This window comes from Dreissena polymorpha, chromosome 1 (assembly GCF_020536995.1).
Source record: "Dreissena polymorpha isolate Duluth1 chromosome 1, UMN_Dpol_1.0, whole genome shotgun sequence".
In the NCBI taxonomy this organism is placed as follows: domain Eukaryota; kingdom Metazoa; phylum Mollusca; class Bivalvia; order Myida; family Dreissenidae; genus Dreissena; species Dreissena polymorpha.
In genome coordinates, this window is record NC_068355.1 from 126,068,592 (window position 1) to 126,096,376 (window position 27,785).

At 35.3% G+C, this 27,785-nt stretch overlaps 1 protein-coding gene and 1 non-coding gene across 2 annotated transcripts; both read left to right on the top strand.

Annotated features, from left to right (window-relative positions):
• Window positions 1–4,335: 4,335 nt before the first annotated feature.
• Trnas-uga (transfer RNA serine (anticodon UGA)) lies at window positions 4,336–4,417 on the top strand. Its single transcript has one exon. It is a non-coding gene; the product is annotated as a tRNA-Ser (tRNA).
• A 19,575-nt stretch (window positions 4,418–23,992) lies between these two features.
• On the top strand, window positions 23,993–25,725 carry LOC127867998 (uncharacterized). Its single transcript, XM_052409545.1, has 3 exons — window positions 23,993–24,214; window positions 24,729–24,885; window positions 25,508–25,725. The coding sequence occupies exons 1-3, from the start codon at window positions 23,993–23,995 to the stop codon at window positions 25,570–25,572; spliced, it is 444 nt and encodes a 147-aa protein (XP_052265505.1). The 3' UTR covers window positions 25,573–25,725.
• Window positions 25,726–27,785: the final 2,060 nt, after the last annotated feature.

A 27,785-nucleotide genomic window follows, 5' to 3' on the forward strand; every position in this document is an offset into this window, starting at 1 on the left:
TGTGGAATAATTATATTGTGCAATGTTAACAGGTTTTCTTCCACCAATAAAACTATATAATAAACTGAAAAGCATATACTAACGTGTATTTTTAATTTCTGTCTTAGTCCTTTGTTCAAGTTGATTCCCTGGCATGGAATGTTTTGTATTTTATGAATATATGATACAGAGTCGTACACAAAGGACAAGTTACATATTTAAAAGAAATGAAAAGATATTCTTTGTAATTCATTTCCTCATATTTGCATAATTGATTATACCGTTTTCGTAATAACCGATAAAATCGAACACACCAATTTTCGATCGGTTTAACAATCACAAATCGTTCCACATGTGTGAATTAAGTTTGACCCCATCTTTGTGGAAATTCCGTTGAATTGCGTTTGGGTAAAAAAAAATCAACATATTTATTAATCATGATGGAACCAGACACGAGCGTTGTGTGAACACTTAATACAGCAGTTTGTGAAGCGCATAATTCCGGTCAACACAAATAATGTACATTTGTTAGTAAAACATCTTATCTTACGTGTAGCAATGAAAGATAATTTCGTAATACTGATTCCATAGTTTGTATCAATGAATGAAGCTTATTTTGCCATTTCTTCTGCGTTGTTCACTCATGAATCCATTAAAAAGGATTTCCAACGAGTATTGTGCGACAAGAGTGTTTTCTACCAATAGTAGTACTTCAATATTTTAATTCAGAAAATGAAAGGATATAATAATCGCTACACGTTCGCCGATAAACGGTTCATATTAAACACGTTTATAATAATATATTGCCGAAGCGTTGAAGAAGAATGAAAAATATAAACAAACCATCGAGACATTCTATTGACTTGAGCATTTGTATGCACCATTATATATTTCGTGTTTAAATATCAGTATGTTAAATTAATTCAAATAATTAAATTACATTTGGGTAAAGTCTACATAGGTGACTCGCTTTATGAGTAGCAGTCTCAATACATGTTGTTAAATTAATAGCATGCTCGACGCGTCTCCTTTTAGTATTATAAGTAAGTCATTATAATTGAATATGAAATATGATTTTAAAACTAACATTCTATCAGTTATGTTTTTTTATTTTATTTTTTATTTTCTAAAAATAATTTCGATTTTTACAATGACCTATTTAAAACAATTATCAGCTGCATCGAAATAATAAATACCGGTATCAATTGCGAAATTCTAATTCATAGGGTTCATATTAACAAGTCCATTAAAAAAACATTAACCTGATACACACCGTATATTTGGCAATTAATGTGCATCATTATTGTTTATTTATTTATTATCACTCAAGTTAACGCAAATATTCAATATGAACAACGGCTTTTATAACAACACATATGTGTTATTGTAATATCACTGATATGTGTTTATTTACATGTTTTCACCGTAGTTCGTATTCACATTTGGCACTGACATTTTCGTTAATAAAATACATACAATTTTATTCTTTCTTACTTGTCAAAGCAATGTTTCGAGTTCACGAATACGTATTACTATTTCTGCACTTGAGTTAGTGCTTATGAGATAGTTGAATAATGGGTAAAATACAATTAACTGTCGATTTTCGCTTTTGGAAACAGAATAGTTTTTTATATTTTTTTTTTCTTGATTGTCAATACATTAAACGCACACAATGGAATACATATTTGCAAAGATATTAACTTACGTGATGCCTCTCCATTTTTTATATTTTAAATAGCTCACTTTAAAATATGTAATATTATGTTCCCAAAACATTTAAGGATACTCCCCGTTTTGGTACAGTGTATTACATAGCTTCGAGATAAATAGCACGAATTAATGGGTCGCGCATTTGTATACCTCTGCACATACATTATCAATAACTTAAACTGTGCTGTTATTTTAAAAACGTTTTGCTATATGGAATCATATAAAAATGTATTATGAACTTAACCATGTATCTAAATCAATGGCGTTATTGGTAAAATGATGTACTGGTAAATCGGTTTCCATCGAAATATCCGTCGTGTAGAGATTTTGAAAAGTGTTCGTACTGTTTCGGTGTAACGATATGTGTGGCTTTGCTTTGTTTATTTGTGTCTTGTTTTGTAACCTTTGACTAGGACCACTGGTCACTCAGCTGATATTTGGTCATTTAGGCTTTATCTCAATTTAGTTCCGAAGTTGGTACACAGTATTCCCCGGGTTGCATGTAATATTTGCATTGGTATAATAATAGAACACAACAGAACACCCCATACATGTATAAGATATTTCCTATCATATTAGTTATGTATGATTCGTGTATTTTGGTGCGAAGCCTGTCAGTTATTTATCGCATTCAGATTTTTACAATGCCTGGAAATTTTTCTCCAGGTGGTAGGTTTAAAACACATTATCCTGGTGGAGAGGTTTTATAAGCATGTGTATGCGCGCGCGTGTGTGTGTATGTGTCTTTGCGGATTCCGTGTGAGGTCTTCAACCTTTACACTCTTGTGAATTAGTCATGCGTGAATAACCCCATGTCAGTATCAATCGATATGTTATACCATTAATCGGTCGGTAATGTGTATTCCTCCATGATAAAATCGTGGACTGTTACTTCGGAGACTTTTGATGAAAAGCTCGATGTTATCCTCGTGGCATTTCATACATAATTCAGTTATATCAAAACATATATTTTTACCCATAATTACATTTAAAAACACAAACAAATTAATTATTTATCGATATCGTCTTAAAGATAATTAATTATTGAATTAATTACTGAGACGTATACTAATTAAACAAAATGAGAATCGCGTATTAGGCGGACGTATTAGACGATTTTACGTTGCTATGCGCACCTGTCGCTTACATCATTTGACATTTTGACAACATGGCGGACATACAGATTTAAATGGGGACTCGGCAAACATGGCAAATAACGTCGTAAACGATTGAATTAACGATGGAGATTATACATTCAGAAGAAATTAATGAAATGTCTGTGATAATCAACGATGCATAAACATGTTTTTGATAGCAACAACATACTTATTTGTAATCTACTCAGTGGGTGTATCACGATATTTCACGGAAACGAGTGCTTGCATATTGTTTGCGATCAGTTTACTCGCAATATTAAACGTCTGCCAAGATTATCGTTAGAAATGGGATAAGACAAACATGGTTTCATTTATATGTTAGTGGAACTGTGTATAATCATATGCATATATTGCTTTATTATCCCCACGTTTTTCGGAGAAAAAGTGGGGATATTGTGGTGATGTGCGTCTGTCCGTCCGTCCGTCTGTTCGTCCGTCCTGGCCACCTGCTCATCCTACACTATTTGCACTAGAACCTTGAAACTTATATACATGGTAGCTATGAGCATATGTGCGACGTTGACAGTGACGGAATTTTGATCGGACCCCTGGGTCAAAAGTTATGGGGTTTGGGCGGGGCCGGGTCAGAGATTTTCAGTCATTTTTTTATGCTATTTTACATTAACTTCTTCATTTCCGCACCGATTTACTACAAATTGAAACTGAGCCTCTCTTTTGACAATACGGTCAATCTCAACTATGCATGGCCCCATTACCAACCCTGGGGCGCCCCGGTCTCATCGGCCACGCCCACCCAAAATTGCCTTTTACTATAATTTCTTCATTTCTACACCGATTCACTTCAAATTGATACTGAACCTCTCTTATGACAATACGGTCAATCTCAGCTATGCATGGCCCCATTACCAACCCTAGGGCACCCCGCCCACAAAGGTCACGCCCACACAGGCCACGCCCACCCAAAATTGCCTATTACTATAATTTATTCATTTCTACACCGATTCACTTCAAATTGATACTGAACCTCTCTTATGACAATACGGTTAATCTCAGCTATGCATGGCCCCATTACCAACCCTGGGGCGCCCCGCCCACATAGGCCATGTCCACATGGGCCACGCCCACCTAAAATTGCCTTTTACTATAATTTCTTAATTTCTACACCGCTTCACTTCAAATTGATACTGAACCTCTCTTATGACAATACAGTTAATCTCAACTATGCATGGCCCCATTACCAACCCTGGGGCGCCCATCCCACATAGGCCACGCCCACCCAAAATTGCCTTTAACTATAATTTCTTCATTAGAAATTACTTTAATGTTCCATATCATTTTGTTTAGTTTAAAATTACCCTTACAGTTCTTGAGCATATATAAGTTGTTTTCCACCTGCCCCTTTTTAGTAATGCATTATTTGCAGTAAAAACTGAATTGTTACATGTATTCTTGTAAAATTGCAAATTTTAATGTGGCACACCCATAATGATTTCTCGCGAATTCTTCGAAGATTGGAGAGCGATGTAAAGTTGCCGTGGCCGAGTGGTTAAGGCGATAGACTTGAAATCTTTTGGGATTTTCCCGCGCAGGTTCGAATCCTGCCGACAACGCATACTTTTTGCGATGCGTTTTATTTCTTTTCTAAGGTAATTTGATTTAATATAGCATATAAGCTATGTTTATTATCCCCACGTTTTTCGGAGAAAAAGTGGGGATATTGTGGTGATGTGCGTCTGTCCGTCCGTCCGTCCTGGCCACCTGCTTCTCCTACACTATAAGCACTAGAACCTTGAAACTAACATACATGGTAGCTATGAGCATATGTGCGACGGTGACAGTGACGGAATTTTGATCTGACCCCTGGGTCAAAAGTTATGGGGGTTGGGGTGGGCCGGGTCAGAGATTTTCACTCATTTTTTTATGTTATTTTAAATTAACTTCTTCATTTCTGCACCGATTTACTTCAAATTGATACTGAGCCTCTCTTATGACAATACGGTCAATTTCAAATATGCATGGCCCCATTACCAACCCTGGGACTCCCCGGCCTCATAGGCCACTCCCACCCAAAATTGTCTCTATACTATAATTTCTTCATTTCTACACCGATTCACTTCAAATTGATACTGAACCTCACTTATGACAATACGGTCAATCTCAGCTATGCATGGTCCCATTACCAACCCTAGGGCACCCCGCCCACATAGGCCACGCCAACATAGGCCACGCCCACCCAAATTTGCCTTTTACTATAATTTGTTCGTTTCTACACCGATTCACTTCAAATTGATACTGAACCTCTCTTATGACAATATGGTCAATCTCAGCTATGCATGGCCCCATTAGCAACCCTGGGGCGCCCCGCCCATATAAGCCATGCCCACATAGGCCACGCCCACCTAAAAGTGCCTTTTACTATAATTTCTTCATATCAACACCGATTCACTTCAAATTGATACTGAACCTCTCTAATGACAATACAGTTAATCTCAACTGTGCATGGCCCCATTACCAACCCTGGGGCGCCCCGCCCACATAGGCCACGCCCACCCAAAATTGCCTTTTACTATAATGTCTCCATTTCTACACCGATTCACTTCAAATTGATACTGAACCTCTTTTATGACAATACAGTCAATCTCAACTATGCATGGCCCCATTAACAACCATGGGCGCCCCGCCCACATAGGCCACGCCCACCCAAAATTGCCTTTACTATAATTTCTTCATTTTTACACCGATTTACTTCAAATTGATACTGAACATCTCTTATGACAATACGGTCAATCTCAACTATGTATGGCCCCATTACCAACCATGGGGCGCCCCGCCCGTAATAGTCCACACCCACCCGAATGTGCCTTTTTCCCCACGCTTTTTTAAAAGCGTGGGGATATTGTGGTTATCTCCGCCGTCCGTCCGTCTGTTCGTCCGTCCTGGCCACTATCTCCTCCTACACTATTAGCACTAGAACCTTGAAACTTACACACATGGTAGCTATGAGCATATGAGCGACCCTGCACTATTTGGAATTTTGATCTGACCGCTGGGTCAAAAGTTATGGGGGTTAGGGTGGGGCCGGGTTAGAGATTTTTACTCATTTTTTAAGGTAATTTTACTATAATTTCTTCATTTCTACACCGATTGTCTTCAAATTGATACTGAACCTCTCTTATGACAATACGGTCAATCTCAACTATGCATGGCCCCATTACCAACCCTGGGACGCCCCGCCCACATAGGCCACGCCCACCCAAAATTGCCTTTTACTATAATTTCTTCATTTCTACACCGATTCACTTCAATTTGATACTGAACCTCTCTCATTACAATACAGTCAATATCAACTATGGATGGCCCCAATACCAACCCTAGGGCGCCCCGCCCACATAGGCCACGCCCACCCAAAATTGCCTTTTACTATAATTTCTTCATTTCTACACCGATTCACTTCTAATTGATACTGAACTTCTCTTATGACAATACGGTCAATCTCAACTATGCATGGTCCCATTACCAACCCTGGGGCGCCCCTTGGTCAAACATGCGGCGTGGGGATACGCGTCGGCCTCTGCCGCGCCATTTCTAGTTATGTTTGTCGTGCTGTACAGTGTATTGAAACAGCTTGGAACTAAAATGTACATTGCAAGGTTAATATATTAATATAAATCATAGTAGGTTAAATACATCAATTACTATATACCATTAAATGTGCTTGTTTATATTTTATGCTTTTCCACAACTGCCTCTGATGCGATTACATGTTTCTCTCTCATTCAGGTATTCACGGAACGTTTTTGCCCTTTTTTTGCCTAAACTGCGCGCTAAAATTCCCTTTTTGAAAGTAATGCGCCATGCCCCTTTGCCCTCCTGTGAAAAACACTAGGTTAGGTCTATAGATTCTTGTTATCAGATTTTTACTGACTATGGGTAATTCAATAACAAACTATGATAGATAATATTATTGCTTAAATAACGCCATTATACACAATTCATATGTTGGTTTGCTCGTTGGTTGATTAAAAAAGTCCCATGAGAGAAATAAGAAAAAAATACTTTTTCATTTTAAATAATCAAATCGTTTATGCAAACATATCATTATTATCTCTCATTTTTACATTATGTATTATGTTGCACTTTGTATATTTTAATCAATATTTGTTTAAAAATTATTTTGAAATGATTCTCGTTCTTGTATTTTTTTCTTATAATTAAGCTCTTTCCTAAAAGATAAAGAATTATTCACTATTACCATTTTTCTATATGTTATGCTGGTTAACTTGCTGTTTCTGTATTTAAATTACAAGCACTTTTATTTTTTTGTTATAACTGGCAATTTTTTGTATATATATGGTTTTGGAAAAATAATTATTTAAAAAAAATCTATAGTTTTTATTGAACACTTGTGACAGAAATAGGCGTGACAATCAGAAAAGAGAAAAAATATTAAATTCTTGATATACAACAATGCTTAAAACGATACGCAATACTTAAAACAAATATCTCGTGATAAAAATGATCATCATTACTAGTAAAATCTCTATTTATTGTGAAGACATTGAACTGACATGCATTTAGTTATCATCTTATTATTATCATAATCTTTTTTCGACATAAACTGTTCACAGTTAAGATGCACTTTATGTATCAAATTTTCATCAGACGACCTCACGTCCAGGGAGAAGGGACGTTTATGAAAAAATACCACTTAGATTATACTATTATTGGGTAGAATGTTGAAAAATCTTAATCAATATCATACGATACGTATTCGACACCAAATTTACAACTCTTCAGCATTTCGTGCAATTTAATCGCAACCTTCCATTATGATTTGGAGCGCATTCTAGAACAAAAGGTATTATACTGTGGCTTATCCTGTAAATTCGGTTTTAATTTATGATGTGGTGAATACAGTTCGATCCTTTTCTAACTTAAATCTCGAACTTAAACGTAGCATGGGGTAACTCGCCCTTGAGTCGGACGGGTTAACAGTATAAGTATATAATAAAAAGCTTTGTGATAAAAGGGGGGACTCAGCTTGCGCAGGCTTTAACAATCGTATCATATGAATCTATTTTACAAATAATCATTTGATTCCCAGCTTATGTTCATTTAAAAATAGTTGATTAACAATACCAACTGAATTCGCCCATGAGTCGGACACAATCGCACTTTACACGGACGCAGATTGGTATTTAGCATTTATTTGGTTATCCATTTCCTATATTTATAAAAATGCAAATTGCACAGTAACAGTCTTGTGTTGATTTTATAAGTTTATTATTTTGTCAACATGTTGACGAGAATAAGTTATAAAAAGAGGAAAAATGACATCATGACGGTAACTTTTAGTGTCTATCCGACCTTTACAACAACGGAACCATTTGTAGCACTGGGGGTGACAAAGAAAAGTAAAGACATACACAGATAAAACATTATGTGATTCGTAATGTTCGTAAGCTGTGGTATTCTTTTTCAAGTCATGTTAATTGGAATGAATAAGTGGTTAATTCTTATCCGTATGCTTCTGCCAGTACATAAACTTATGTTCGCCATGAGGGCGAATTGCGTTCGCTTCAAGGGCCAATTGAGTTGTAATTCAGTTTTTACTGTAAAACCCATACAATAGAGCGAACCACTAAAATAACCTTCGTTATTATATAATAACGTTATGTATTCAGTAAAAAGTAATTTGTGAATGCTGTGAAACGTATCTGACCAAAATTCCGATGGTATAAAGATAATCGATAATTGGAAATTCTGAATTTTCCCTCATCAGAAGTTACTATTACGGTAAGGAATCCAAAGTCAACGTGATATAATATTTTATAGTTTATTTCGAAATTTTAAAAATTTTGAGTATGAATGGTAAAGCGTTTGTTTTAACTTCACAAATCATGCTAAACAACACTGATCTTTGAAAAATACACTGATAAAAAGTCCGTCTCAAGAGCAAAATCGACTCAAAGGCGAGTTACCCTAATTCATAACGCACCCTCTGCCGTGTAAATAACAGCTGCATTACTGCTTATGAGAAAGAGCTATAAGAACGGGAACGTTATTATAAAATAACAATGTAAAGCTCATTTCCAGTATTCACAAAGAGCCAACTTTCAAAACGTCTTGCAAGTTATACGCATCGCTTCATAAAGTCATTCTCATCCACCTCACAAAGCATGCTCAATTATTTTGATAATGTATCCTATTCGAAATGTAGAAGGCGTTTGATTGTAACATGTCCATAATAATTGACAAATAATAGTTGTTATGTTGAAATACAGAGCGAATTATATATTTATTCGAATCTAGGGAAATTAAACAACTTTAGCAACAAAAACATCCCGATGTTATTATCAAAATTAAAATCAAAATAACAGATATTCTTTGCTAAATAATTCATAATATTAAAAAACGCACAGGATTTTGCTTTTTTTATAATTATATTATCATTGTAGTGTTCAGTTAATTAAAGCATCGATAAAATAAATTTCTCACCGCAAATTTGTGTAAAACATAAAGGCCTGCTTTATGCACATATCATGAAAACGCACATACTAAGACGAAACACAATTTTAAATTATCTTCTCTTTAAGAGGAGGTTTCGAGCGACTTGTACACACATTTTCGTATTTATGCAAATGTAATAAGATGAACCTACAACCGAGCAAGCAAAATTCAGAATATTTTCAATAGTTGTTTAAACCAAGACAAACAGTAATAATAATGAAACGATGAGCCTGTGTTGAGTTTTGAATCCTGGACTAATATAAGTACAGTAACTACACCATACAGCCTTTTAATTTTCATTCGTAGTTTAAACGCCCTGAAATAATACACCTTTTTGCTTAATTATAGATGAATAGCGTTGTACTATTTTTTCCATTTGAGATTGATGATTTTCCATTTGAGATTGATGACTATCTATCACGGAACATATAATGATAACATGTGTACATGAGAATATACATGTAGTGTTTTATTGCTTGTTAAAAAAATTGATGCATACATTCTTTCTGAATTTTTGAGAAATTGTTTCGAAAATCGTCCATTTGCCATACTGTAAACAATAACCTTTAAAGTAATGGGTAGGTAACAATTAAGCATATTTGAAGTTATTTCTTTGATATGCGATAGAAAGTTTGCCTTTATTTAAGGCATAAACTTGTTGTCTGGGATAGAGGCGGAACGAGCGATGACGCAGCACGCCAGCCTTGCCCCGGATTTACCGGTGCTTGTACTACCAGGATCTGTCTTGTTCACTCCAAGGTCGTCCTGACCAGCATGCAGCTGAAACAATCAGATAGCGTTATATTAAACTTTGTGACATAAAGTTTCCAAGTACAATACTTTTAAAATTAAGATGTGTCACAGCAATTCATACACAGAAGCAAATGGTCTTTGATATGGTATGGTGCTTTTAACAAGACATTAATAACAATGCTCACAAGCGCAACAACTAAGCACTTGTTTTGTATGCTTTTTTTTCCAAAAATGTGCCCATAACCTTTTTTTAACATATTAAGGCTTTATTTGAGAAATCTGACACATGGAGGAAATGTTGACAGTTGGAATATCAATACATCGATCACGCATCATTGTTTTGGTCATATGGCGTTACGCAAACATTATGCCGTAAATGTCGACTGACTGCACATTATTAAATGGATATATAAATGCTCATAACGAATACAATTAGCCCACACGAATTCATTTTTATGTTAACCACGTAAAGAGCGCGCACAGAAATGTTATACCACAGTTTAAATGGGGGTAAATAGAGAAAATCTGAACAATTAATGTCCCAGTTTCTACCTTTTGTCTTTTGTGTCACTGTATTATATTTTGGTTATTGACATTCAAACGTTGCCTTAATTAACAACTAGTGTTTGTCATTACCTCAAAAGGATGTTTAGTAAGAACTATATAGTTAGCGGTAGGGCATGTAACCAAGCGGGCATAAATTGGCATTAACAAAATTTGACTTATGTGCAAATTCAATATTTAAATCATATTCTGAACGTGATTTGAAACAAGAAGTTACATTTTAAACTAAAATGATCGCCCATTTTTTTAATATCCAGCCCCAATTTTACAATTTCCATATTGATGTATGTATCGTTTAGCCACTGGTGTGTTTAGAAATGTGTAGGCTGACCCAGTTATCAGAAATAAAGGCTAAATAGTATTATTATGTATGATCATGTCTCTGACAGTATACGTATATGCCTCGCTACGAAAACGCTTTAGCGTGTATGCGTTTCGCACAGAAGACGTATTGGTTATCTCTCAATGGCGAAATCAAGAAAATGTTTTTTTAATACAGAGTCATGAAGTGGCTGGATGTTTCCTTTGAGGAAGAGGTAGTAAAACGACACAACATGATCCGAAGCGCACAGTCGACATGGTAATGCACATTATTATGATATAATTAAATTCACGACTAGGCCAAATGAAACGATCAAAATCGAAAATCCATATATAAGACGACATTTGAGAGTCGAGAACCTAATGTCGTCGGTCTCAATAAAAAATATGCATCTTCACCTTGTATTAATCCCTTATACGTTCTTTTGGATTGAGACCGGCGAAAGGTTTTTAGCATACGGTATTCTTTATCAAATAACATTCGATGCTCGTTATGTCCAACTCGCTTATCTCGAAACTCTGCTTATGTCAAATTAAATCCCATGTCCCAACTTCGATCCTTCTTTATCTCATACGGATTTTGATTTTTACATTGTATATATCAAAGCGATTTTCTTGACAATCGGTTATCGCCAACTAATTTTGAAATGAATTTCATGTTCGTATACATGGTTTTACCTGTAAAATCAACACCTGTAACTGCCGTAAGGTATGGAAAGTAGAACCCCAGTTGCACAAATCCGCAATTTCATAATCAATGTATTGTTGTTAAGGTGTGGCAGTGGGTTTCTGTCACATGTTATTGTTTACGGCGTACATGACGGCCGGTTAATTTACCTCGTGTTATAATGCGGTTAAGGCCCAGTCTCACTATGATGCCGGCGGAGCCCCGGTGCGTAATCAGGCATCTACCGGGATGAACCGGGGCCCAACCGGGATGAACCGATGCTCCACCGCGATGTACCGTGGACGACCGGGGACAACGGGGCTCCACCGGGAAAATATTAACATGTTTAATACCTCCGGGATGAACCGGGAGTCATCGGGAAGGACCGAACACGACCGGCGTGGCACTAGGAACAACCGGGACTGCACCGGGGAAAACCGGGACAGACCCCGGCAGAGCTACGGGGAGCGTGGTGAATGCCGACAGATTCCCGGTATAGCTACGTTACAAATGTAAACCGGCGCTCTGACGGTGCCGTCCCGGTTGTTCCCGATGCAGTCCCGGTTGTTCCTAGTGCTTTCCAGGTGGATCCCCGGTTGTCCCCGGTATAACCGGGGCGTTGCCGCTGCTCTGTGGGGTCTGATGCCGGTATAGCCCCGTTGAGTGCCGGCGTAGTGACGGTATATGTATGAAGAAATGGCAGTCTGCAGTAACTGCAAACTGCGTGTGATATGTCCTGAAAAGGATACAGAGACTTCCTTAAGTAACCTATACATTATATTTGTACTTCGTAGCACAACCAATACATACTCTGTGCGAAACCTATACATAAAGCGATTTGTAATTTCCTTCGAAACAAAGCATTTGAAGAATTAAAATACATATTCGTAACCTGTTGTACTTTAAAATGTGTAATGTACACTGAATCAAAGTAACATGTAGTTTTATTTAATTTAAGTTACCGTAATTAGCAATTTTTACATAATGAACACCTTATGCATTGCTTCAAATCAAAATATTTCGATGTTAACTCAAAATAAATGTAAAGGTTGCAACTACGCACATTTGTCATTTGTTTGTTATTGAAAATAAGTACCTACCAATACTGGATGTTCCGTTCTCTAATCTATAAATACCAGAAAAGATGAAACTCGCCTGATTAAGAAGTGTATGTACAAAATGTTTTCGTAGTAAAACATATACCCGACTTCGTAGCGAAACGGACTACGCTTTGACTTCGTAAGCCCCCAGTGTAAACGGGAAATAATACTCAGTACTTCAAATACTTAAGATATACTTAAGATATATCGATAAATACAAATTCTACATGATCTTAAAATTGCGGTTTTTGTTAAGTAATGACTTTTTCATCTTATATTGTCGCTTATGTTTATCTAAGGCGTATTACTATAAAATGCAATCGGGTGAATACGAACTGTTCTTTAACATGACAATTTAGAGAGCAAAAATTAAACCCACGTCTACATGTGTTTTGTCTTACACAGCTTTGTGCTCAGACCAATATCCTTTTAAAGAGAATCGTCATGAAACATTGATTTCGAAGTTTTCAAGCACAAGCGAAAATTGTGTCATGCGTACCACATTTTCCTTGATTTGCGAGGCACTTTACACAAAACCTCTATCATCGTAAATTAATAATCACGATGAATAAAAAAGGAAAATTAATTTTTATAAAAAATCATTAACTTCATGTGAAGAAGCGAATAATTGTCTTCGGTTGAGATAAAGGTTTGAATCTCGTATCATTGAAAGAATACATGAAACGTGACCTAATTATTTGGTTTGATTTCTTTGGACATTTCAACGGGTTTCCGTTGTTCACGATCGATATTGGCTATCAAATGACGAAATCAAGTTCTTTACTGATAGTTCGGGTGATACATGTTTCGGTATCTGGTTTAATTTTTAAAGCATAACTGCCACCCTCAAACCGACTATCACTACAGGATGGAATACGACAAAATGTTTTATTGACCTCCCCCGGACGTATGTATTTCATTTTATAGTTATATATTTATAAGTTTAATGCTTCCCGACCACCTAAAAGACAAAGAATTTCCGCGACAAAATACATTAATTTATTTTCACCCATATTTTATGACATGTTTTTAACTAATTTTAATAAAGACTTGCGGGCTGAATCTGAGTTCTTGTATGTCCGACATCAGATAAATGAACGCCATCATTCCTGAAAAAAACGGGAATCTCAAGTAAAGGTCGATTTTTTAAAACATCCCCTCTTGTATCGCTCATTATTTGTGTGGCAAAAGTGATTAACACATTCTATTTGTATATATTTCTTTGTTTTTCGTTTCCAGAGCCCAAAAATTGAATCTTTGCAAAATGTCTGTCAAGACTATGATGGTTGCTGGAAATGCAATATCAAAATATCCAATTTAGTCTTGAATTCGTTTAAATCATTACCCCTCCCCCTGTTGGACTTCTAATACCTTAGGTGTCATCTGGAATAGAGCGGGGAGCCGAATCTGGTGTACGTCGCCTGCCCACGCCATAGCGCAAACGCCCATCCAAACCATGCACGTTCCACCCGGGGGGTTAAGGTCTGACATCCCTTGCTGCTAAGCCAGCTGACCGACCAATTAAAGGAAAGAATCTCCCATGATCCATACTAAATTCTGAAATGACATTTATAAAAGGGTAACCCAATATATGACATCGACGCATTCGAGTCCTACCTTCCCATCCGCACATTTAGTTTGATCGTCTGACACCCACATACATGCTAAATATGTTGCTCTGCCTATTCTAAATATGCGTGATTTAAAAACATTGCATTCAGAACCAGACTTTACTAAGCACGTTTTAAGTACTGCTTAAATTCGATAACGCGTGAACGGTTTATAGTAACTGTGCACAATTAGCTGACTCGATGTTACGGACCGAATGCCAAATTACAGCTTGAGGTTGCCAAATTGGCTTATAAATTTCACAAGGGAGTCTTCAGTGAACAAGATTCCTAAATAAGTGCTTGACGCCCATAAACATATCAAAACCTGCTGACGACTTGCGGCGGGCTTACGTCTTCAAACAAAAGTGGCCTATTGCCATTTGGTGTAAAAACCTATAAGCTGATTCTGAAGTAACCAAAACTGCCAACGTAAAGATAGTCTTGAACAATACAGATTCAAATTTATCATGTGCAACCGTTGGAAGAATTGAAAAATAGACATCGTTCTAGGCGCTCTTTTATCCGCGACAGGTATTTTGCCTACGACAACCTTTGAGTATTTTGCTTACATCAAATACGTACAAAACGCAGTACCAACCGTCAATCCTATGATACAAAGACAACCTCGATATGTATGTAGTTATAGAAGACGGGGAAAAATATTTCTCGAAATGATACGAAACAAACATAATTACTTGGCAATGTGGAGCTGGACTACTAGTAGATTACTGCATCTATACAACTCCCTGAATCTATAATTCAGCTCTATATTAAATATATTCCATAGATAGGTCGGTATTAGAGTTGTCCGCCAACGGAGTAAGTCTTCGGACACGCTCTTGTTGATTAAGCATCTTCAACATCGTTTTTGCTTCCGGGAAATATGGGCAGGTTTTAGTACACAATTGTGAAAAATTCCTTGATTGGTCAATACTCTCAATAAAGCTAGAGCACGAACTGACTTGGACGTCATTGAATTCAAAATTTTAACAACTGCCTTAATTTCACAACGAAAGCGGCTTTTCTTGTAAGTCATATTTTAACAAAACACGACGGTCTCCACCAGTATACATGTAGGACACAACTCCAGCAATGTTAAGTAAGCCCTTTGCGAACTCAATCTGCCTGCCACTTTGGGCACCAGTGGATCAATACGGGTAAAGTTTGTAGGAGATATAGACGTATGAATAATTTGTTCATATCCGTTGATAAATAATCAAACAATAATAAAAATGCCAGCTTTTGGATGTTCATTACATTTAGAATTGTAGAATAAGAAAAATAATAGACTGACAGACATAATTATTGGTAATCTCCATAGCGGACGAAGGAAATTTTAGTATAATGCGTGTTTATATGCAAATCGAGTTTGCTCGGCATAACGATCGTCTAAAAACCGTCGAAACCGTAGCGTTTTTACACGGAAACACTTTTATATGAATTTCACAATCGTACATATATCCTTTAAATCAACACGGATCTTTGTAATACAATCATAAAATATGATAATTAATTATATTGTTAAAGATTTACATGCTGACAGAGTACGCAAAGTTGTGGCTTGCGGTTTGTCATTGGGAAATGAGCACAGACAATTATGACGAAATGTCAAGATGTAAAGTTTAACCAATTGTTAAAAGCAACAATAGTAAACCACCGTTGATCAATCATTCTCAACAACGTGTTTATCTCTTCAATACTACAGTAGTGTTTGACTGTTTAATAAATGATATTGGTTTGTGTGTGTTTAACGACGTTTATAATTTTATATCAGTCACATAATTGGGGTAAAGTTAGTTGCATGCGCTAGGCAAGCTTAGATAATCTTAACAAGAACATTTTTTGCAACTGGTCAACCATATACAATTCCCGACCGCTGTCCGTAAAAGGCAGTTTGGACATACTGAGAAAAGCAGAACAAGTTACCACAGCGTTTTTTACAGTATTGAAGTAATTATTTCGGTGCGCGTTTGTCATTTTGATATGTAAGATATCCAAAACAAACAACAATACTAAGATATTTCTTAACTGTTGAGTTAGGACATACAATGACCGACACATCTGCCTCGCCATTTAATTCGTATGAAAGTGATACATTATTTGCAGGTGACGGTTTTGTTAGCAGAGACGATTTCAACTATGTGATGCCGAGAACAGTTGAAGGATGTTTAACTGATGTTGATTTATTCGTCCTCTTGGGTTCAACTTGTTTTATTAACGCTCGAAGAAATTTAAAAATTCACGCTTTGTTGGACGATTTTTTGTGCATGCGGTGAAAATCAACAGAAAACACCGATTGAAGATTTTATACCTGCTTGTGACTGTTTTCAAACCGATTATGCTGTATACCGTTTATTGAGTTGCATTTCAATAATGTTCAAACAGTCCGAATACATCGTAAAAAATATTAAACTTCTTATTTTCAGTGTATATTTAATTAATTGAAATATGTCTTAAATTACGATAAATATGAAATCAACACTGCTACGAAAAAAATCATTCAAACTACCCCACCCATTTTATTTTGTAATGCATTTTTACACATATATATGATTTTGTTTATCTCCGTAAAACGTAAAAGAACTTACCTATAGTTCCCGTAAGAAGCTACGCCACAAACTCCATAATAAATATGTATCGATTTGATACATGTAATAAATAAAGTTCATACATATAGGGTGTACCTATGAAGAGTAAATGAAACTTATGGTAAATGCTAGGTTTCACAAGCATTCATAAATTGTGTAAGTATTAAAAATGGTCATTATAACATTTAACATTTTAACTATCTGACACGAAAGACTGTCGACTATTCGACATTACATAATTAATTAAATATGGACAATAACCGAATTATCATGCCTTTCAAAAGAACATGTCTGCATCTAATGTCTGCATCTAATGTCTGCAACTAATGTCTGCATCTAATGTCTGCATCTAATGTCTACATCTAATGCCTGCATCTAATGTTTTATTTTGGGTAAACGGTTTTGTTTCAAGCATTAATTATCATGGCGGCTTAATTAATAGTTATTAATGTATTGTTTTAATGACTGCCTCGGGAATTCTGCAGCTGATTTTTAAAATAGACGATGGATCATAGTTGCATCTCAAGAATGTTCTAACTTTAAGAATAACTCGTAATAAATATTAAATTACTTATTGATTTGGTATATTTAATTAATTGAAATATGTCTTACACCGCGATCAATACGACTTTTTAAAATCGATACTGCCACGAAAAAAAACACTCAAACTATGAACACCCATGAATCATACATGTATCCTTATTTCATTTTAAATTCTACATTGGGGATGAGTACAGCTAACGAGAGGTCGTTAAAGATAAGCCAATGCCACGGGCATTAACATTTCCTCAGCGATACTTATTATTGATTGATTCTATTGTATGTAATGGTATATGTCTTAACTCGAGATCAATAAAACTACTCGACACACTTTACAAAATGACACTCAGTATGCTGAGATTCTGTATTTCAACTCAAAAGTATGCAAACACATACAATAAAATGTTTATTTTTGGTGAAACAATGTTTTACCGTACATGGCAATGGTAAGAATTAAATTAAAACCCGTCTACATGTCCATGTATTACACAAATAGTCAATTAAAATGTGTCTAAATCAACTGTTAGACTCGCACAATTGTTTAAAAGGGGTGTTGAAATACCACGACTAATATGTTGTAAATTGTCGTTACCATTCAAATAAGTTCTCACTAGTTTATTAACAAGAAGTAATTAGAATACCCACACGTTTACATTTGAAAGAACATAATTTCATCTAGTTTATATTATTTTACTTCAAATAAGCATTAACTTATAAATTATGTATTTACTTTTTTATACATGCATAATTATACCTTATAACAGATCACACGTGCTACAAATATGCTGAGTGAGTTATTGCAAAAAAAAAACATGTGCGAGAAAAATATTGTAAAATATCTTCGTCTTTCTACATTGTATCTCATTTAAGTGTCTCTCACCATATATATATATATATATATATATATATATATATATTCTTTCAAACTCCAATTCCAGCGGCGCAAAATGTTATCTAGTAGTTCAATACAAAAGAAAGATGAGTATATTTGGTAAAGAACCTGAAGCCAGCTTATACAACATGACTATTCAATATCATTTGTAAAATGTTCACTTTCCCACTGAAATGCTTCATTCATTTCATGTATGAGAAAATAGTACTTGGAGTCTCAAGTGAAGATCTCGAACATGCTCCTTGTGTGGTGATTGAACCCAGAACTTCCTGATGTCTAAGCAGCCACTAAATCCAATATAAAGCCGCGACCTTTATCGGGACATAAAACAAATTTTCAGATACAGCTACACGCTGATTATGCTACAACTATGATTTCTACACAGTTTGCAAGATTTAAATATCGCCATACGAGAAAACTTGCCATGTCCCCTGATTGCCATGTTTGGTCAGTGTACCAAAACCATCTTCAAACTAAATTATCATAAGACAAAACATGATTTGGCAAACATGTGACTTATGAAATGTTAACAATGTATCGCAAAAGCCAAATATGAAACAAATGTCATGCACCTTGCCAGTCATGTTTTTTATTGGACCAGAACCATTTTCAAACTTGGCGCGAGATAGCATCAGAAGACATGATATAATGGGCAAGTTTCCTGATGATGGGGCACAAAATATGACTTCTAGAATGTTCATATGGTTTCAGAATAATAAGGACAACTGATCCACCTCTGAAAGACAAGTTGTGCAGTGGACAGAAACAAAATGTTGAAATATGTTGATATATCATTAGAATAAATGTTCCGGGCAAGTTTCATGATAATTTGCCCAAATGACGCCTACATTGTTTACAAGCTTCTACTTCGATACCATGTTATAAAGTTTAGACTCCCATTAACCAGTTTCAGACTAGGGCAAGATAAGATATGTGCAACTGTTCAGACCAAGTTTTATAAAGACTGGACATACATTTGGCCTCTTGAGTATACACAAAGGTAAAACTGCAGTCGTATTACATTTATAGCACAACCACGAACAAAAATGGTTAAACAAATGATCACGAGCACGTGGTGCTCTGGTAAGCTACACACTCAAAAACAAAATATAATCAAACACAAATTAATAACAATATAATTTTTTTTTGCATTTTTTTCATGAATTATATTATTGGAATTTGCTTTGTTTCTCGCAGGAATAGAAGTTATGCCCATTTAAAGGCCACACCATCAGACAAAAAGATCACTGCGCTGGAAAAGTGTGTCTAGTGATGCATACAATGGCTAAATTTAAGAGCATATATTTCAGAAATCTGTAAGTAGTTCGCTCAACATACTTAAAACATTCTATGCTGATGACAGCATGACTCCAACAGACACTATAAAACTTTGTGGGAATATCATTTGTACATGGTAAACTACACTGGATGGAAAAGAGTGTTGTGTAAATGGAATATTAAGGGGGATAACATGCCTGAAGGTTTTTAATGTTGATAGTGCCATAATGACTCCAAAAAGTTTGAGAAAACATGTTTAAATGGTTATAAAGTGATGGAAGTCTGCGTAAGGTTTTTTATTACTGGTGTTAACAATACTCAAATGGACCATTATAGCTATACAATTTCATGATAAAAGCCCCTTCGACCTGTACTTAATAGACGTTGGACACACATTGAATAAGTGTATGTTTTTATTCCCAGCAACCATCTTAAAAATCTGCATGATTCCAATCGCGTTTCCCTAATATGGTGTAGAAATGGAACGGTTTAAATTTCATGTTACATGCCCATTATAGATTGACCTTTGACCGGGAAACCTCAAACTCAAAAGGCATCCTCATTTTATCCCAAGTTATCCTCCTACCCATTTGCATGATTGTATGTCAAAGTGTTATCTTGCCTTGGTTAATGGACTATCCAACTCAACTATTACCAACACAGGAACAGGTGTTAATCTATATTGTCCCGCTTCCTCGTAGAGAGCACAACTAAAGCTTTGTCACAAAGTGACTAAACAAACCACGCCGATATGACATTTGCAAAGCAGCTATGCCCATGGCAGCAACTAATGGATCACTGCATCATGCGAACATTGTATCTACACTACATAACCTCCGTTCACACATAGACGCCGCTTCTACTACGATCAAAGCGTGGCCGAAAACGTGGCCGATCGTGACAAATCGCAGGAGAAACGTAGTAGTCTTCATAAGCGCAGTATGATTGCGGTAGAGTCTTCATGATTGGAGAGCTCTACGCTCTCACCAAGCTTACTTTAAACATGATCAAAACAAGCGTAGCGGGATCGTGGCTAACAAGAAACAAAAGGAAAAGACAAAAAAAGTCGAAATAAAGATCATAATTTTCCAAATTGTTCGTTTCAGACTCCGATCGGCCTCGATCCGCCCCGATCAAAACCTTTTTCAGATCGTGGCTTGATCGGGATGATCGTCGTAAAGTCGAGCTTTGTGAGAACGGGGTTTCATTATGTGCTTGAAAATATTGAAGTAATTTGCTGAACAAACTTAGACCAGTTTTCAATTTTGCCATAAAAAGTACGAGTATCACATCATGCATATATAACATTTGCTCTGCGATCCAAATAACAATAGTATAAATAATAGACCGGATAAATGGTGCAATCGATCATCAGAACAACGGGTTTACATGAATTCTACTTAGCACTAAGGAATGGATGCGTATTTTCATTGAAAGTAAGTGTTTAGGTAATTTCGTTTTGTGACTTTTAATCGATTATGATATATACGCAAATCGAGTTTGCTTGACTTAACGATCGTTTAAAAACCTTTTCAACTGTTGCGGAATATGCGTTTCAAAACATAAACACTTTGATTAGAATTTCGCAATCGGACATTTTTTGTATTTTAAACAAAGAACACGGATCTTTGTAATTAATTGATAACATTTTAATCTATTTGTGATGACGTGTATTATTGACGATATATGTACCTGCTGACATGTTATGGAAAGTTGTGGCTTGCGGTGTCATTTCGTCATACAATATGAACGTGAAATAATGGTGGAGTGTTATTATGTTAAGTCCTACATGCATGGCAACGTAAATATAAACAGTTATAAACCAGACTGGATCAATCTTATTCAGCTCTTTTTGTTTTTATTAAATGCAATAGATACATGTTTCGACTACCGGTGTTTAATTTATGGTCTTGATTTATTTCTGTTTGACAAAGTTTTTAATTGCATTCCCCGCATATGATTGAGTTGTTTGAGATGAATAATATATAAATGACTAAATCGTTGCATGTGGTTTGTAATTGTGCAAATCACTATGAACTTGAAAATAACGGTAAAGCGTTAAGATATCAAGTTATATGAAGAATTGTCTAAACTCCAAAAGTGTCTAACTACACTGGATAAATAATATTAAACAATTTTGTATCTATTAAATACAATAACAATTGTTTTTGACTATGTAACTAGTGGGCTTGGTTTATTTGTGTTTGACGTCTTTTTAAATGTGTTGCAATCATATGATTCGAGTACAGTGAGCTACATGCACTGGGCTAGCTTAAACAAGGGACAAAATTGTCACAAACCAGGTTTTCAAAATAAAAATAATTTATAAATAGGGCTTTGTCACAGACTTGACGTATACCTCCACATGCTGCATTGACACAGAATATTTTGCATGCTGTCTTCACAAAACAAGAGAAGCTAATTTATGGCGATTTTTAAGAATTATTATGCCATTATCATTTATGGCCATTTTGACCTTCGAACTCTTGAATTCTTTCGCATGATACGCCGTCCAATGACTGTTATCAAAATAAATGTACAGAGTCATTTTAAAATCTCACAACGAATTGCAAAGTTATTTCCCGGACAAGCTCATTTATGGCAATTATTGACTTTTGAACTCCAAGTGTGACCTTGACCTTGGAGAAATCGGCGTAATTCTTCGCATGACACACCGTCCAATTATTGTGAACAAATGTACCGAAACATTTTTAAAATCTAACAACGAATGACATTATTATGGCCCGGACAAGATCATTTATGGCCATTTTTGATCTTTGAACTCAAAGTGTGACATTGACCTTGGAGATATCGACATAATTCTTTCGCATGACACATCGTCCAATGATGGTTAACAAATGTGCAAAATGATTTTAAAATCTCACAATGAATTACATATTTATGGCCCGGACAAGCTCATTTATGTCCATTTTTGACATTTGAACTCAAAGTGTGACATTGACCTTGGAAATATCGACGTAATTCTTTCGCGCGACACACCGTCCAATGATGGTAAACAAATGTGCCAAATGATTTAAACATCTCACAATGAACGACATAGTAATGGCCCGGACAAGCTTGGTCCGCCCGCCAGAACGCCTTCCCGCCCTCCCGCCCGACCGCCGAAATTTGCCAATCTAATAACCAGTTTTTTCCTTCGGAAACCTGGTTAAAAATCTAAACGATAAACCATTCTCTTCTAACTGTTCTAATTTATTGAATGCTTTTGGGAGCAAAAAAACATTCCAGACCGCTGGCCGCGAATTGAACTCAAGACCCTTTTCAGCCTTGCGCTCTACAAACTAAAAACAACTAGCTTTATTGAAAAGCTAAAAGCGAGTATATGCAGTGTAAATGTCAACACCTTTTTATTAGTATTAAACCAGCTTATGAACGAGGCATACAGCTGACATTAAATAATCTCTGTGTTCGTATAAACGAATCTACACAATTGATGGGTATTTCCAAACTGTATACGTCTACATTTGTTAAATACACGATTTTCGTAGCTACAAAAGTAAATTGTTTGCAAGTGTTTACCCTTTTTATTTCGGTGATGTTCTACTACTGCATCGGAGCTTTAATAATATTGTTTCAATTATATTTCTCTGTTTTGAATAATAAGTAAGAGAGTATCTATTTGCATCACATCACTCGAATTTTAAATATTTCACAACTCTATATTAAAATTACCATAATTAAATGACAAAACACATTTCTTGGTATACACTCCTTTCCAAATGCAATAACGGAAAATCATGTTTGTATTTTATGAACATTCAATAATCCCCTTAGCTTCCCTTGCGGTTTTTAAATGTCAAGACTTTTTGCACGTGAAGGTAATATATAAAAGGTTAGAATTTCGGTTATTGCAATTCATTGTCCTGTTTAGTAAAAAAGGTTTGTAAAACAATATTTAATATGTTTGAAAGATTCGTTTATTGTTTCGTGATATGTCAGTAAAATGCAGTTATAGTATAATGGGGCATATGTGGCTCTTGAAGTCATTCTGTTAGCAAGGGTAAAACTGTATGACGTAATGTATGTCAGGTTTTAAAATGATGACAATATTAATGCTTGCTGCCGACATATGGAAACTCTTAATTAGCATTGAACATGTCATACTTGAAATAGTGCATGTTTGAAAGCTGCTGCGAATGATTGTGTTGTCTTTATGGACAATAGTCGGCCATTGCGTTAGATCAGAGCAAATATAATATTAACAAGTGCAATGTAGACATGATTTTATTATGCGATTTGAATTTGACCATTGTCATACGGTAAGTCTTATATGTTGTCAATGTGACCAATTGTTAAATCACCCTTCGTATATTAACATAAATCTGAAAAATTTGCAGAAAAATGACGATGTACGTGCTGAGTCTAGCGTTTTTCATCGCGTGCGTCTATTGTCAAAGAAATAGAGTGGATCTCAATTTCGAAGACGGGCGTCTAGATGCAGGATGGAGACGTCGCTTAAGCGGTGGCAGGAGTTTGGGGGTTACAGGTCATGTGGATAGAGAAGGGAACTGGGGAATTGGGGCTTCATTTACGTTCGGTCGTAAAAGGAGAAGTGCTGAGCAGGTTAGATCAAATTTTGAAACATTCTTTACCCAATTATATCAAAATGAATATTTTTTAAATGATAATTCGATTGTTTAACTTGTGTTTGACTATTACCGAGTGACGACCATGTTTAACTGAAAACAAACAACAACATATATTTTGTTTGAGTAATACAGGAATACAGTAAATTATCTTTGTTGTTTAACGACGAAAATGGCAAAGTTAAAGCATTGGCTACTATTTCGAAACGATCTTAAAGACTGCCAGTAACACCTACGAAAAAAAAAACATTTGCATGTGTCTTTCTAATGTAAATGGTATGTTATCGGAATAATTAATTAGAGTCTAGTGAAGATCAAGTGAATACTAAATAAATCGACGAATAGTATCATATTTCATTAACCATGTAAAAGAATTGTTCCAAATCTGTATGTTACGTGTTATCTTAAAAGTATGCAATTCTATTGAAGCTGTGACATATTCCAAACGTTGGATGCATTGTTTGTAAAATATATCCGCTGATGCGTTTCAGATGAAGCTCTTCACTCTAAGTTTGGAAGTGGATAAGTGCAACTTCAATCTGTATGATGTCGACAGAGACGATTTGATAACAAAGGAGGAGCTGGTAGCGGTGTTTGGAGACAACAAGAACACTACGGAATTGTTTGAGGCACTTGATATGTTATCAGGTGAGTTATTATGTACAAGGATTTCGCATCATACTTCTATCATCGTTATTTCATGCACAACGTTTTCCATAACGTGGCAAACTTAAAGATTTTATTAAAAGTATCCAAATAGGTTTGTCTACGGACGACGTTTTTGACTGAACAAGCATTTGCAATATAATTAACCATAATCCATCGTTTACATGTATTTGGTAACACAATGTATACTTCGTGTACGTCCACTGATCACCGTCTAGTACACAAAATAATTTATTGAGCCGCAGTCCATGAAATCAAACGCCCATATTTCGGAATGTTGCTTTATGAGCGTTTATTATGAATGTTCGTTTAATAATATTTCGTATTTCTTTAAAGTCTATTAAAGGTCTATTATTTTCATGTACATATACAATTACTGACATGCTGTTTTACTTTATATTGTAAACAATTTATGCATTCCGAAAAAAAAGTTACCAAAACGTTTAACCATTGTTTACGTTATAATTTCGATGCGCGTTGTTTGTTGTTGTTTTGATCTGTAAGATAACCGCTAAAACTTTGCAGTGTTAGGACACACAATGACCGCAAGATATTCCTCGCATTTTTGTTCGGTTCGCATTTTTCGTTTTACATTTGTTTGCAGGTGATGGGACGGTTAACAGGGAAGAGTTCCTCTATGTGATGCATAGAACAGTTGAAGGATGTTGAACTGCTGTTGCTGTATTCGTCCTTACAGAGTCTTACATTGGTTGTACAAATGTTAAGGCACACTTGAAGTAATATTGAAACAAAAACGCGATTTTTTTGACGATTTTAAATTTTGATATTCGAGAAACCAAAAGAGTACACCGATTTAAAATTATATACCTATTTGTTATAATGTTCATGATGTAAACCGTTAATAAAGTTGTTTCCCAAGAATGTTAAAATGTCAGCATTAATCGTTTACGTATTACAATACTTATTGTGTGCATCTATTTTTCAAGGCAAAATATCATAAATCGAGATTATTTAGAAATTTTACAAAAAATAGTCACGAGAAAGACCATATTAAAATACAATGTTTGTTTTGTATGCATATAATATTTTAAACGTAGGTGCGTTTTATATCTGGAAAAAACACGTAAAGGTACGATAAAATAATGCCTTAAGGAAGCTACCCCGTACCTTAATTTTGTGAAAATTGCATATATACGAGTAGCATATAAACTTTAATTTAAAAACAAATAAATAAGTGTTGATTATAAATTTATAATATAGAAAGTATATTTTATATAGTAATAAAGAGTAAATGAAACGTATGGTATGATTAAATACTAATGTATTTTTTAACGATTGTCTTCGTGATTTTAAAGCTGCTGTTAACAATAAGGCAATAAATCATTAATGCACCCTAATTTCATTTACAATTATACCATGTAGATATTTACACTTAACGACAAGTTATTACAGATAAGCATATGTTTACCGTTAATGTTTATACTTATTCAAAAAGAATTTCAACCGAACACGGTCTATCTTAAGAATTATAATAACAAGAGATGTGTTCGTCAGAAACACAATGCCATCTATTGCGCCGCTTTGAAATAAAAATATATTTAATTTTAAGACCTTTGACTTTGAAGGATGACCTCGACCTTAAACTTCCACCACTCAAAATGTGCAGCTTCAAGAGATACACATGCCTGCCAAATATCAAGTTGCTATCTTTAATATTGCAATATTGCAAAGTATTTTCGTACGGACGGACAGACTGACATACTGACGGACAGTTCAACTACGTTATGCCACCCTACCGGGGGCATAAAAATAGTTCGCATAACTTGTTAAACAACAATTAGAAGTTGAAACTAATATTTGGTTAGACCATATTTATGTAAAATTTGTTATTTGCGGCTTGCAAGCAGAATTGAAACGATGACATGCTTCTTGCCACGAGCAATACAATTTCTTTAGAGATACTCGCACTGAATTAATCATGTATGAAATAAATATATGTTATAGACAAACTTGGCATTGTGTGCAAAAAAAGTTAAAAATGGTTATTATAAGCTATTCCAATGACATATTATCATAATATCTCGTCATAATACAATTAACAGAAAACAAAAAAAAACCATTCCTTTCATAAGAAACATCTACTACGAAACAATGAACATGGGAGAATGTTTCAGAAAATACAAGTTTCTGAGTATATATAATACTAATAATAAGTGCTGAAGTTCTTGACCTAGTTAAATTCAGATTGAGCCACAACTTTAACCTTTAGAGTGGTAACACACTTACAATTAATGAAGCACGATGCAGGACACATACTGCGCACAAAAGCTTACTTTAAACACTTAGTGGTATAAAAAGCACTTTGTGCTCAAATGAGCTAAACATCATTAAAGCTGGGGTCAAGGTCCAAGCACAGCATTGGGGGCGATAAGTGCTCCAGTTTTTGACAATTGTGCACGCCAGATAGCCATACAGGAACATAACAGTAAGATATAGCCATTTATCGCTCAATATGCTGATTTTCTGTATTTCAATTTATTGATTACGCAAAAGCATAAAAATGTTTTGGTGAAACAAGTTATATCATTCATGGCAATAGTGAGACACTATTTCATACCACTGAAAACAAACTGATGTGTTCCAAATCTTGTTTTATATAATCAAATCAAATCATCAAATTATACTGAGACTGGAGATAAGGGATAACTATTATTTATATCATAAATTAAACAAACATCAAGAGATTCTAATAATGTATTCAGTACTTGTATAATGAAATCCAATCAAATGCACATTATGTATTGCATCACCAAAAAACAACATAAAAAGGAGGTGAAACGTAAAAAGGTGCTTATCATGTTGCTTCTAAAAAACATGTCAGGTTTATATATGATATAACACATCAACAGCATTCAAAACAA